At 41.4% G+C, this 14,784-nt stretch overlaps 1 protein-coding gene across 2 annotated transcripts; it reads left to right on the forward strand.

Moving 5' to 3' along the window:
• Nucleotides 1-7: 7 nt before the first annotated feature.
• On the forward strand, nucleotides 8-14,123 carry TRMT11 (tRNA methyltransferase 11 homolog). Of its 2 annotated transcripts, none has more exons than XM_061559669.1 (13): nucleotides 8-143; nucleotides 1,517-1,585; nucleotides 3,211-3,284; nucleotides 3,377-3,455; nucleotides 5,114-5,206; nucleotides 5,474-5,608; nucleotides 6,634-6,790; nucleotides 9,273-9,353; nucleotides 10,722-10,886; nucleotides 11,290-11,362; nucleotides 11,519-11,650; nucleotides 11,794-11,914; nucleotides 12,488-14,122. In XM_061559669.1, the coding sequence occupies exons 1-13, from the start codon at nucleotides 66-68 to the stop codon at nucleotides 12,605-12,607; spliced, it is 1,377 nt and encodes a 458-aa protein (XP_061415653.1). In that variant the 5' UTR covers nucleotides 8-65; the 3' UTR covers nucleotides 12,608-14,122. The 2 variants fall into 2 exon arrangements, with proteins under 2 accessions (XP_061415653.1, XP_061415654.1); XM_061559670.1 differs by lacking the exon at nucleotides 8-143 and adding an exon at nucleotides 839-858 and having other exon boundaries at nucleotides 12,488-14,123.
• Nucleotides 14,124-14,784: the final 661 nt, after the last annotated feature.

The raw sequence follows: 14,784 nt of genomic DNA on the forward strand, positions 1-14,784 counted from the left end.
GCGCCGCGCTCGCTGATGACGTCATCGCTTTACAGCAACTTTACGCGATAGCGTCACTCGTCAACATGGCGGCTTCCACGACGAGCACGTGCGGCCGGTTCCTGCTGTTGCTGGCGCAGGAGCACGTGGAGTTCAGGCTGCCCGTGAGCCCCGCTCGCCCCGCTCGCCCCAGTGACACCTCACGCTCCCGCGGTCTCTCCCAGCACGCACCTCGGCCCAGGGAGGCTCTGTTACTAGACTGAACCATAGTGGACACATGTGCTTGGCCGTGCAGGTGAAAGGTTGACTCAAATTTCAATAAAGTTAAAGACATTTTCTGGTCAAATGAGGATTTAGGCGATATTAATCTGTTTGCAGCCCTGGGTCAGTGGTTTAAACTCCACTTTTCTATGCCGGGTGCAAGTATTTCAAGAGGACAGTCACTGCTGACTTGCCGATACATTGGTACCCGTTGTATCGGAGGGATGAAGGGCTGCGTCAATCCTCAAACCAGGATTTGAACTCACAACCTTCACGCTTGCGAGCCGCTTGCGCTATCGCTGAGCCACCGGACTGGTTAATATTGAGTATGGACATGTGTATTGGTTCAACAGCAGCGACAGCACCCACGCATTATATGCCTATCCTGATAGACATGCCAGGTCCCGTGTTAGAAAGTCATGTTTCTCGTACCGAGCCTTGAGGGAGGCCACTGTTCATAATATCTTGCGGCTGTGTATATCAACAAGGTGTACTCTGAAAGTACTGTTACTGAGCATCGTGTCCATTCGGTGTACTGTACAATAGAACACCATTGATGAGTTTGGCCATCTTCCGCAGCAGGCCATGATGCCAAACGGTGACGTAGGCAGCAGAAAGGTAAAAAAATCATTGCTGTACCAGTTTTCTGTTGACATTGAAAACCAGCTTCTGTGAGGGTTGTGAACGCAACGATCCGTTTGCAGCAGTTACGGTCAGTTCGAAATCTGGATTGTTCGGGAGGTAGTTGGGGGCCGACTGTCAATTATGGCAGACATTGCTTGGCACGTTCCATAAGATTGGAGGTGGAGGGCCAGAGGGATATTGGCCTGTAGCTGGAGGGTGAATCTTGTGGCTTTTCGGGTTTCAGAATGGCGGTGACTATGTCTTGCTTACATTTTTGTATGTCAAGCTGAATGTGTCATCATGGCCAAAGCCATTGATGCCACCACGCGACACCAACGCTTCTTTTCTCTGTAATATTCCGCAACTGCTGCACAGAAGGCATGCGACCTCCCAGATATGCCAACACACTTTGTTTGGAATTTGTTTTGAAAATATATTTTTGACATTTTGTGTGTGCTTTACACAAATTAATAATGTCTGTAGATTGCAGCAACAGCATATGACATTAATATATTGCAAGGATCAGAACTCGCAGTCCGTTTGCTTAAAACAAGTGCTATTTCATTGTTTACATAAACAAATAATTCGCGAAATGCCCAGCGTTTCTGTCTGAACACCACATCGTGACAGCAGTGCGTGGTCATTCCCGCAGGAGCTGAGGGCGCTGTTCTCCGTGTGCGGAAAGCACTTGGAATGCAACACAGGTGGAAGTTCTGACAAAGTAAGAATTTTAAGATAAAATATTTATGTTTGTGTGCATGGACAACTTCTTGTCGGGGTATGCAAAATGAGAACTCCATTTCTGTGAACCGATCAGTTGTCTGTAAACTCTGAGATGTCCATTAGCTGGTTTAAACTGTCCTCAACGTTGGCACAGTGCATGCAAACCTCAAACAGTCAATGGGATTTCCTGCTCGAATGAGAATTCGGGTGGTGCTCATCTCCAGTTGACAGCCCTGAACCAGTGGTGGAAATTCCTCATCCCTATGGTAAGGGTGAACATATCCAGAGGAAAACAACCATTAACTTTCCACACAGTGATACTATTTTGTCAACCCCAGGTGGATGATGGGCTGAGCTACCCCCCAACCAATATTTGATGAGATTTTAGGTTTTATGATTTTTTTTTAAATAGTAATATATGTTATTGGTTCTTTCGGTAAAGTCACGTAGAAGGGAAATAATAAAATAATATACATATATTTATATTATTTTATTTATAAAACATTGTTTTATATTTATTATTTTATTATTTCCCTTCTACGTGACTTTACCGAAAGAACCAAGAATATGAATCTCTGCAGTCACGAAAGCTTTTAATCAAAAGTAATGTATGTTGTTTGTGATTAATAAGTATGCTATTGTTTTAATATTAGGTTAGAAACACTTAGTGCTCTAAAATTACCTGGGTGAAAAGTGGGCTAAGTTTTGCCGAATCTTGGCCAACTGGCTGAAAAACTTAATACAGTGGAACCTCGGTATACGTCTTCTTGGTTCTTTCGGTAAAGTCATGTAGAAGGGAAATAATAAAAATAAAACATAATAAAATAATTCTCACGACGTTTCGGCCACAACGCAAGCAGCCGTCCTCAGGTGAAGAACCGGTCTGTCGGTAAGACAGCGTCTGAATGACTCGGTATACGTCGTTAATTCGTTCCAGAAGGTAGGACTTATACCGAAAATGACGTGTACCAAACGAATTTTTCCTATAAGAAATAAAGGGAAAGGAAATAATCCGTTCCAGAGTATAAGAAATTATATTTTATATGGCATATTATACATTAATGGGGTTGTATAAAATAATTTAGACACTACTTATGACTAAAATGCATACATAAATTAAAATAAATGCATACATAAATTAATATAAATTGAAAAAAATGTTTACATCACAAAAAACACGTGAAAATTCACCGAGAGTTATATCAAGGGTTGTGCACTGAACGAGATCTACTGTACAGGCAGACTGAGGAGCCGTGCTTTGTTTCAGTCGTGAACGGGGTATACGCGGGTATGCGGTGACTCATCCATTCAAGTTCTAGCAAGCGCGTCGTATCCTAAGCAAGATGTCGTATCCCAAGACATTTCTTTTCTCGTCAAAACACGACGTATACCAAATTCGACGTATTCCAAAGCGGTCGTATACCGAGGTATGACTGTATATTAAATATTTAAACTTGCTCGCACGACCGCTGTCACGCTCCCACAGAGCCACCTATCTGTGAGGTGGACATGTATAATCCTGGTGTGAACAGTCGTCGTGTCGCATATTGCACACACATCGACTTATCAAATAAAAATGTTACATTTCTGATTTTACTCTTATGCTCTGAATGCTTTTACTAGGGCCCATTTTTGGTTGTTTTGGGAACATCGGAGGAAACAATTCGAAAAGTCATGGAAAGGACCGTATGCGCCAAGTAAGCACTGCAACATGAATAACTGTCTTTCCCTTTCGGCGTAAAGTTCTCACCAGCAATATGGTAATATACTGGTTTGTATTTCCCTATAGGTCTGCTATAGAGCTGTGGGGAATGGGGAAGACCCATCAGGAGCTGCTGGCTTCACTCAAACCACAATCTGAGCACATCGTGAGAACATTTATTATTTACTTTTTACTTTCAATGTTCACTTGTAAAGCATTCTCAATCACAGCCTTCATCTTCAACTAGGTGAGAGCTCATTGAGATGATAAATCTCTCTTCCAAGGGAGACCAGGATTGAAAGAGCAGGCCACCCTGGTGGATTATGTGCATGTCTTAAACATACAACACTACGCATCGTCTGCTTTACAGAGGACGTTAAAAATCTTGGAGCATCCTTCGAATAAGAGTAGGCCATTGTTTGCTGGCGTCATAATTCCCATTTGAAATGCACTCTCAAATTACTTAATTGGGAAACGTAGAGCACAGCACATGTTGCTCTCTCCTGTGAAAACTTAGCAGAACCCTCCTCAAATAGTCCTTGACACTCGGTGAGGCTTTTCTAGGTAAACAAGTGTAAAATATGAAACTGTTGGGTGAAGGAATAAGGACATGTTCATAAGTTTAGTGTTAACCCCCCTTACATGACGATTTTCTTTTTGCATCTCAGGTTGCAGAGGATTACATCTGTTACGAACAAGTCAAATTTACAGATTGGCCGGTCCTTAGCAAAGGTGGTGAATAAAAACTTAAACAAATGCAAGTTCCTTTGTATTGATTTCTAACGGAGAGCACAATGATGATCAATGTGACTTATTTAGAACAAAGCACAAGGGTGAATGGAAGATTTGGTGTAGAAAATTGACAGAACCCTAATCATGGTTCTATCAATGTTTCGCAAAAAGGAAAATGGTGGCTGTTATTATTTGTAATACATGATATTACTACTATGAAAGTCAATATCTTTCTCTAGTTTCACATTAATACTTTGTTAGAATTGCCTATTTTATACATTTGTCTACTAACCTATATTTATAAAATGGAAATTTGTGATTGTGTGTCTGTTCAAAATGTTTAGCGTACTTCCCGACATGCAACAAACTTGAAATTTGCCATGTGGGTACTTTCCAGACTGTACACCATGCACACATTATAAAAATAAACTTTTGTGTTTTTGGGGGGGCGGGGCGCAATAATGCATATATTTTGCACAGCAAGTGAGCTGTGACGTCACATCTGTCATGTGACCCGCGTGTGCGGAAGCGTAACGGAGTGTGCCTGCTGATCGCGGGTAAAGTGAAATACAAATGTGTTGCAGGTCTAAGGCGTTCTTCGTGCCGGCCTTCATAGGTGCTCGCTAACAGCACTTGCCCCCTACAGTCTCACAGGCTGCACGGGGGATCTTTGTCTTTATCCTGTGTGTGGGGGGGGGGGGGCAGCGACTGCGTAGCGATTCGCGCGCTGCGCTACGAACCCGATGACCCGAGTTTGATTCCTGCTCATGGCCACCACCGGTGACGATTATTTTAACCGCTCCTGGGCCTCCCCTAGGTCGACTCAGTCTCAAACGAATAACTGCTGTGGTGTGTGAACATCGCCACTGGGGAGACAAAGGTGGCCGGGCATAGTTAATCCAAGCCCCGGGCGAAGCCGGGTAGTAAAGCTAGTTATTGTATATAATGAAAACACATTTCTCCAGGGTAGCAAAGGCATGCACCGAGATGATTTTTTTTCATTTGTAATCCTTGATTTCACTGCTCAAAGTGCAATATCATTATCAGTCTGTACCAGGCTATGAATATGGGATGACCCGGCTTTTCTAACAGAGGCAGCTGTGCCACCCAGAATCTTCATTCAAGATCACGATACACACTTTTAACAAGACTCTCCAGTACAACGAGCGTCTGCAAAGGATTGAGGTAAGGATTTGACTTTGGTGTGCTCATACAAGAGGGTGCTGGTTGCATTGTTAATCGAGTGGTCTTGGGTATGGTGACAGCTTGTCTTTATGAGACTTTGCCAACATCCACTTTTGCCACCAATGCTTTCTATGTTAAAAAAACATTTGCATGGTTGTGTGTTTGTGTCAGGCATAGCAATGTGTCCATACTTTTACAGCCAAATTAAAGGTTGTGTGTACAGTGGCCTTTAACAAAGCATATTTTTTGTTATTTTGTCTGTTTCAGTCATTGGATGTCCTTCCGTTTAATGGGCGAGTGGACTTAAAAAACCCAGATCACAATTTTTTCCTCCTGGAAGATTATGGGCTGGACCCTAACAACGTTCCCACAGACCCTCTCTGCCTCTACTTCGGCAGATGGGTAGGTGTTGGCTGACCAACTTGCACTGTGTATATTTATAGTATGCATTGTATTTGATCAAATGTACACAATTTTGTGAATGTAGGCTCCAATGATTAAAAAAACTTTTTATCTTGCTATACATCAATTAAAGCAAACAGTAATGATTCAGTGTAGTGCCTTATATATTTATATCTTTAGCAATAATGTGTCAAGTGACACTTATATGGGCATCACATATAACCAAAACATATGCTGTGCACATTTAGTCCATGGGTCAGACAGGTTAATAGGTGAATTGGTACCATTATGAGGTAACAGATGGAATTGACACTTGTGTTTTTGTGTCCCCAAGACATGAATAAAAATGCATGACGGACTTTTCGAAGGGTAGTTGTAACCTGTTATAGACTATACAGAAGAACTCCTCTTAGCCGTGACCCTATTATCCACAACTCCTAATATCCACAAAAAACTCACAATTTCCCGCAGCCCTATTCTAACAATTGCCACCATCCACACATTTCTCCGAGCGCTAACTGCAGAACCTCAAAGTACAGACTGCTTAGATAATACAAACAAACAAATAAAGAGGTAGATTCATATACAAAAGCGAAAACAGACACAACAGACTCTACACAATTACATTTTATAATAAAAAAACCACATGTAAGTGGTAGTCAAGAATAATTAGCACTGTAAAGCTACTGGTCATAAAGGTCCACGCTATGTAAACATCTACAAGCATGTAGTAAGTCACTACACTCAATGAAGTGTGCTAGATTGCTTTATAAATCCTGGTACCAATCCCATATCTAACCACTGCTTCATGGACTCAATATGTGAGAGATGTGCGGAATATATATATGTATGTTAAACTTCTTTCGCACCATACGTAGCCAACCGTGCTCATTGAATGTGCGGGGAAGGACAATACACTAAACACAAAAAGCCACATTAAAGTTCAAACAAATGAATGTGGCACTGAAAAAATAGGCTTATTATTCAGTGGTGGTTAATATGATATGGTGCCATCTTTTAAACAGCTGGTGGATGGACAGCGTGACTTACTGCGGAGCTACAGTGTGAAGACGCGTCACTTCATCGGCAACACCAGCATGGACGCCGGCCTGGCCTTCATCATGGCTAACCACGCAAGAGTGCAACCAGGGCACTTTGTGTGCGACCCATTCGTTGGCACTGGTACGATATTAGTAGTCTACCCATAGGGAGCAGATGTATTCAGCTTACATTTGCCCAGTATGTATGTTGAACTCCTTCCGCACTATAGGTATCCAACCATGCTCATTGGAGGTGCGGGGGAAGGACAAAAAACTAAACACATAAACCAATTCTCAACAAATTAGTTTTCAATTCAGATTTAAAGGTGCATAGTTCCAGTTGCTCCCAAATATCAGAAGGAAGAGCGTTCCAGACGGCCGCAGAAGCGCACCTGAAAGTGTGTGCTGCAGTGACCGTCTTTGTTCAATGACTAGTCAAAAGCCACTGCGAGGATGACTGTAGTTCGCTTGATTGTTTATGCTCCAGTGTTCTTATGATACAGTGAGTGGAAGTAATCAGATATTGGAACGTTAATGTTACTAAAATATATAATTGGCCTTAAATAGATTTGTGAGAGTTTGGGTGACTGCATCGATTTCTATTGAATGGGAAGTTTTTTATAATCTAAAGACGAGGCACAATTTCAAGTGAAATGCATTTGTGGTGGGCTCAAACTGAGTCACAGACGTACTCTTTGGAGGCAGCACACTTATTTAATACCAACACTGGTTAAACACTATACAACCTATGGTGGTGACCACCAGGCTAACTACACTAATCACACAGTAACTGGCTACCACGGACAGGACCACAGCTTGGGTCCAGGCTCACGTGTTGGAGACTCTTCTTGGACGTAGAACATAGGTTTCGTCAGGATAACAACAGCAGCCGGCCCCTCTGGGGGCCCGGCTTATATCTTGTGTGGCGGGGCTCGCTCCGCCCTTCGCCCTGACCACTTTCTCGAATCGTCGAATAGCATCTTGACCCGACACGTGATCACCCCTAGCCCCCTTTTGGGGGCTCCCGTGTAGACACCACCGGTCTACACCGGTCACGTGTCCTCCAGGGTCAAGCAGAGTGTCATGGCCCCTTGTAACCCTATTCCATGGCCGGCACTCACGCACTCTATCCTGTAGGGGCTAGCACTGCACGCCGAGTGTGGTGCCATCCATCACTGTCAGTGCTCACCGAGCCTCACTAGGGCCGGTACTGCATCCACATTCAAGTGGTGGTTGCGATGTCAATACATCGCGGTTAATCAAATATGCAGGTTATCTGAGAATTATACTTATGTTCACCAAATTTTCCAAGTACGTAAAACTTTTCAAGAAAGAAACTAAGCCTACATTGTAACCATGATTTAAGAAACAATAATTTTACAGAGGTACTCACCAATCAGTTGTAGAGCATTCTATGTTGATTGTGGAGAAGCAGTGGAGCCGTTTAGAGTACAATACACAGTAGTACAGTCCTGTATGTATAGACTTCTGCGACCACCATTTGGCAGTATCCTGAAGCTCCCATTAACAACAGATCTATGGTAAGCGCATGCATGGCAAGATGCCAGTTGGCTGTCAGATTTTTTCCCAGATACGTGAAGGAAGATTCGTATTGCCATCTGATAGATGCCAGTTAATAGAGCATTCCGTATGGTGAAGTGCCGGATAACAGAGCTTTTGCTGTATGTATGTAGTCAATAGTAGAGAAACCTTTAATAAACCCTGCCCATTCTCACGGTTGATTGGCCTCTAAGTTTGTCATGATTTGTTTCCAATGATCTTTGCCAACTATTTATATAAGAGAACGAGTGTGTAGTTTTCAATTCAGTCACTGGTACATGTGGAAAGTTATATAGTTGTACCTTACTCAGCGTTTCACAATGCTGAGTATGGCACTGCTATATAACTTGACCAGGTTACTATTGTTTTTATGATTGTTACTCGGTATTTTACAATACACGTGCATAAGGTATGTTTTTATAAAAGGTTTGCAAAGAAGTATGGAACAGGTGCATGCTTGAAATTACATAGAGACAAACAGCAACACGTATTAGAGAACACATAAGTTAGAGACATTGCCTTAAGACAAGTAATAGGACATGTCGAAAGAAGGGTTGATCGTCGGTGGTTGAGTCTTCTGATGGAGTGGCAACCAAAGGAAAGAACATCCCCAAGAGTCCCATCAAATGCAGAGATGGAGTGATGAAATCAGATCTTGTGCAGGTTTGTTGTTGCATTGCAGATCAATAGCTGCATTGTAGGAACATGAGAGATGGAAAATGGCTTGGGGGAGCCTCTCGACCAATGGATTTATCATGGCTGATGATGAATGTAAAATTTTTATTCCAGCTCCATGCAAATATGCATTAAAATAGAAAGTGATTTCCTAAGCCCTGTAAGCTTATTTCCACGTGTAAATAACAGTCAGAATGATGTCGAGTGCATAACATAGCAGATGTTTTGTCCTGTGTGAGTTCTATTAGCCCTGATGGAAACATAGGCATTGTGCATAATTGAAAAAGAGTATTTTCTATTTTGCAACCACATGCTGTGCTGGCTTTTTACTCAAAAATAATTTACAGCATTGTTTTTTGCCATGTGTCTTAAATCTTGCCTGTGTGCAGGGAGCCTGCTGGTAGCTTGTGCTCGGTTTGGCGCATTTGTCATGGGCAGCGACATTGACTACAACACAATCCATGGGCTGGGTATGACCTTCACATCAAACCTCACTTGAGCAGATAGCACACAGTACAGGATTCAATGGATGCTTTACAATGTAAGATGTATAAATAATGTTCAAGTGGAATGTTCCGATTTCACCAGGAACATGTTAACCTGGGCAGAACCTCCATTTCCTGATCAAACACAGCGGGATGAAACTATTCGTTTGGCAGAGAGCTGGTGAAGAAAGAGGGGGCTACGTAGCTGCTGCACCAGCTACGTAGCTGCTGCACCAGCTACGTACATTCACAGCAGCCAAGCATCGTCCACCTTCAAGCGACAGCTCAGGACTCAACTGTTCAGGCTAGCTTATGAGGAACGTTGAGTTCCATTGTCTTATTTTCGAAATATGCACAAATGAATTGTGTATTACTGGTAGTGCACTCTGCACTGACATCTCTAAATTCTGCACCCTAGTATCTAAGTTTGCTCTGCCCATATTTGTTGGCAATTCACCAGCACACATTAATTCATATTAGAAGGGAAAGTGGCCAGGAAAAAAAACAGTATAGGGTTACCAATCAACCTAAAGTATAGGCTCCACTACATTACAACTCATTTACCTAGGAAAGCCTCACCAAGTCTCAAGACTTTTTTATGAGGGTTCTGCCAAGTGTTTTTTTGCAGTCGGTAGCGATGATTGTATTTCCCAAGTAAGTAATTTACAAGTGAGTTTTTGATTTGGACCAAGATGCCGGCATACAAGGGCCCACTTTTCTTCTATTGGCGTCTCGGGATGTTACCGCCCACTATGAAGCAGATGGCTCTTAGTATTGTATGGTTAATACGCCTGCAGTTTTACCCACTGATACTGCGGTTGTATCAGCCGTATAAATATACACCATCTTCACAGTGGACATTTAAGATCCTGTGATGTAATTTGCAAGTGTAGGCCATGGTGTGCCAGTGTCATGGTCCAAATTTTGAAATATTACCCACCAATTACTCAATTGAGATTACACGTAGCATTCATCGCATCGACTGCAAAAACACGTCAAGAGCCTCCTGAAAGAGTCATGAGACTCGGTGAGGCTTTCCCGGGTAAAGAAGTGTCATGATAACTACTCCCTACTCCAATTCGAACCATTACTTTTTGCAACAAGTGTCAAACGTGCTACTGCTTGGCCACACTGCGACATATTGTCTTAATGGAAACAGGAGATGCCTTAATATCCAACAAATTCCTAGCACAGAGCAGCTCAAACAAGAAGCGGCTTGTTTTAATTATGCATTTTGCAAACTCTAATCTGCCTAAGAAGTATAATTTTAATATGATAATGTAGGAATCTGTGCAGCAAAAGCCATGTGTGCATGTTATTGCTTTAGACTATGCCCGATGCTTTCCTTTATAGGAAAGGCAAGCCGAAAAAACCAGAAGTGGCGTGGGCCTGACGAGAACATCCGTGCAAACCTGCGACAGTATGGCCTGGAGCAGCTGTACGCAGACGTGCTGGTGTCAGATGCTTCGCGTCCCATCTGGAGGCCACACCAACTCTTTGATGCCATCCTCACTGACCGTATAAGCAGTTTCCGTGACATCTCTTACAACAGATTGCTTTAGTACTCATGTTTTATATAGGGGCAATACACTGTCATGTTTTCTGCCTAGTTCCATGAATGCGTTACTCACGTGTAGTGTCCGGCCAGGTGTATTGAGTGCCTCCGTGGTAGAGTGAGTAGCTCACAATCAGAAAGTTGCAGCTTAAAATACTGGTTGGGAGTTGACTTGGCCCATCTTCCATACAGTGTCAATACAATAAGTTCCACTTGCAATTATAAAGACTTCATATAATTACACACAGTATGTGAGCAAAAAATAGGCAAATAATTGCGTTACATTTTTTGTATGTATATGTATGTTGAACGTTTTTCGGACCATATGTAGCTTGTAAGTAAATTAACATTTATTTTTACCAACAGCGCCATATGGAATCCGAGAGTCCACGAGAAAAATTGGATCGTATGGTGAAAATGGCAAAGTCCCTGATGATGTGTAAGTAATTTAATATTGGATTATTTGCCTAAAATGAAATAACTTCAAATTGGTAACGGCAATGGTTGTTCTGAAGAAATTATTGCAGTATATTTTTAATAAAGCCACTGCCAAAGTGGAGAAATAGCTGCTGGTTTTGCTTTGTTTTTGTTTCAGCGCAGATAACCACATGCCCGAGAGCAGGGAATACCATCTGAGTGATATCTTTGTGGATCTGCTCAACTTTGCAGCGGAGTACCTGGTGAATGGGGGGCGGCTTGTTTACTGGTTGCCCGTCTTCAGACCTGAGTGAGTTGAACTATGCAGCCAAGTACACTGCCCTTTTAACCGGTTAATTAACATGAAATGCTTCAACATTGACGTTCAAGAGTTACTCATATTTCAAGAGTGATAGCCCCACCAGATCATGTGGAACTGTCTCGTCATCCCAGCTACACGGAGGAGATTGTGCCCCGGCATCCGTGCTTGAAGCTCGTGAGCAACTGTGAGCAGATGCTCAACAGCCAGAGTGGCCGCCGCCTCCTCACCATGCAGAAGATCAAGGACTTTGAGGTGAGCATTGCCAACATCAGCAGATTTGCAGTCAGGATGGCCAAGTGGTGCTGTGGCTTGGTGCTCGACTCGCAATCAATGAGTAAAAAAAACAGATGGAGGTCGACTCGGCTATTTATATTAGAAATCAGCCATCGATGTCTGATCGAGTGACTGACATATTAGAATAATGTGGATATTCAATCACGGTATGAACATTAAAGTGCATTTATAGTATTGTGTAAACATGTTTTCATTACATTGTCGGGCTAACTTTTGTCACCGGAAATTTGTTTTATTTAAGATTCACTTATATTTGTACAGTTTTCAATTTCTGCTGTAATGTGGTTGGTTTTTTCTGCTTTCTAATTATTTAAGCACTGTACTTTGTTTTTATGTTACTGATTTTTTCACTTTTGAGTTTTTTCAATAACACTGTTCTTATGAGTTTTAATGCAATTTTAATATATGTTGAGTAATTTTTCCTATAATATTGGCATACGTAAGAGACACCACGAGTCACATTGAGACACCAGTGAGGGCTTTCCAAAAAGCCAGCGTGGTTGAGAATGACAACATATTTTTTCCCCCCAGGAGGTTGATCGTTATGCACATATGCAAGATGTGCGACAAAACCCTTATAAGGGGCACAACGCGTTCCGCGACAAGTACTTCAGCGGGCTCACAAAGGAGAGGGCCCGGGAGTGTGAGTGAGGACAGCACAGAATACTACATCGACACTCAAAATGATTTACATAATGTATTGCTGATGTTACAATGTACTTTGTGGTGCTCTGAAAAGACAGGGTAAAGGTAATCATTTGTTGAAAGCCACAAAAGGTAGGGCAGATGTAAAATATTGTCAGCAGTAGATAATACTATTGCTATATTGTATAAAAATATACATAATGAAGCCATTAAAATGCTGGTGAGTCTGCTTTTAAAATGTCTTCTCAAATTGAATAAATGAATAGACTAAAGTTTAATAGTATAAATATTGTGTTGTGTATCATTTTCAATAGATTTTTACTAAAGAAATCGGAAAATAAAAATAGATGTATTTCAGTTGTAAAGTCTGATTTTAAATATCGACACTGTAGATACCATGTTGTATTTCTCAGTCAGTTATTTTATGGAAGTGACAAAAAATATTTGATTGAATAGGTGTGGCAGTTGTGGAAAAGGGATCAAGGGAAGTATGCTTTTTCCATGAGGGCATTTTGCATGCCACAATATTGCAACTGTAGCTGGGACATACAATATTCAGTCTAGACTCTCGGCAATTTCTCCACATGTAAACATTTTAATGTTAGGCAGGATGACAAGATGTTCCCCTAGCCACTCCGGCCAGCAATGTATGAGATTTCCTTGAAGCTTTGTTTTTGTGACTTTGTACTTTAACGGTATCTAGCTAGTGATAAGATTCGTTTTATATGTATGAAGCCTTAGCCAGGAGCCTTAAACATTTTGTAATTTACCATTGTGGCCCACTACTTGGCATTTCTATTATTTTTGAAAGACTGCTACTGTCTACTAGCTTATCCAGTTTTAGACTGCAGAGCATATTCTAGATTTGATCATAGATTTCAACATAAAAAGGGTATTCACTTACATACTCTTTTCCAAGGACATGTGCAGCATGAACTTATTACGTCTTATACAGATTTATCTGGCTTCATACAGTGACGGGCTTATGGGAAGTATCTCTGCAATTCTAACATTAATTCCATGGCAGTTTCTGGCAACGTTATAATATTTAGTTTGTAATCGCCCAAGATTGATGGTGTGTTTAGGGAATTTGTTAAGTGATTTGAAAACGATGTAGGTATGTGTTAAATTCTGAAAATATTTAATTGGTAACTATGATGCATACATTAAACACGTACGTGGGCTATGGAAACAAATGTTTTTAATAATTTAGATTGAGCCAAGGCAGACCGCAAAGTTCCTGCAATTGTAATTTGTCTGTTTTTAAATGCTCTCAATTTTCTAAACGGCTGTGTAATCTATTAAACACAGATGCATGCAATTCCCACCAAATATGGTGATCCTCCACTAATGTGTTTTTGTTGTAATTTTTTTACTTCCAAAACAATTTACTGTACACAGTTGCACCTTTGTTTTATTTTCAAGATGTTAGTTTGTGTAAGTTTGATTAGAGCAACTGCACAATATTTTGATGAATAAAAATGTGTTTTAAATGGTGGTACATTATTGAGTGTGCATTCCTGTTATATGAAAAAGAAGCCATGAGGAATGTGAACAGAAGGGCCCCATTGGCCTGAGGAAAATATGTGTACATACATATGGTGATGAGAATATAACTGCAGGTTCGTTGTTTTAAAGGCTTGCATCTTACATTTCCATGACTGCATGCATTGCCATAACATTGTTCTGTGTTGACAGGAATATTCTTTGCGGGCATTGTACATTTTTGACAACTCCACTCTACCTGTGAGTTGCATCCACTGTTATGTCCAGTAGGGGGAGCTATAGACACAAGTTCCCTCCATCCCTAAATCGGGAAATGATGTCAAAGGGAATGCTCCCATCATTGAATTTGCAACTTTAAGCATAAGATGACAACGTGGCATTTATGATTTCACTTGTTTGAATTGGAAATACTGTATATTGAATCAGGCAGGCACTTGTGAGAAATTGCAATTAACATGCATTATATACTCTTTCGGAGACTTTTAGCAGCACACCAATGTGCCTGGAAAATAACGTCGATCAGTGCACATTACCATGATAACATACGGATCAAAAATATGGGCACTGACAAGTAAAATGGAACACCAGCTGAAAAATTCACAAATAGGCATGGGGAGATGCAAGCTTGGAATTACCCGCAGATAAAATGGAACACATTGATCAGGATACAGAATACA

This window comes from Lethenteron reissneri, chromosome 26, assembly GCF_015708825.2.
Source record: "Lethenteron reissneri isolate LAM-NWPU_2019-01 chromosome 26, ASM1570882v1, whole genome shotgun sequence".
NCBI lineage: Eukaryota > Metazoa > Chordata > Hyperoartia > Petromyzontiformes > Petromyzontidae > Lethenteron > Lethenteron reissneri.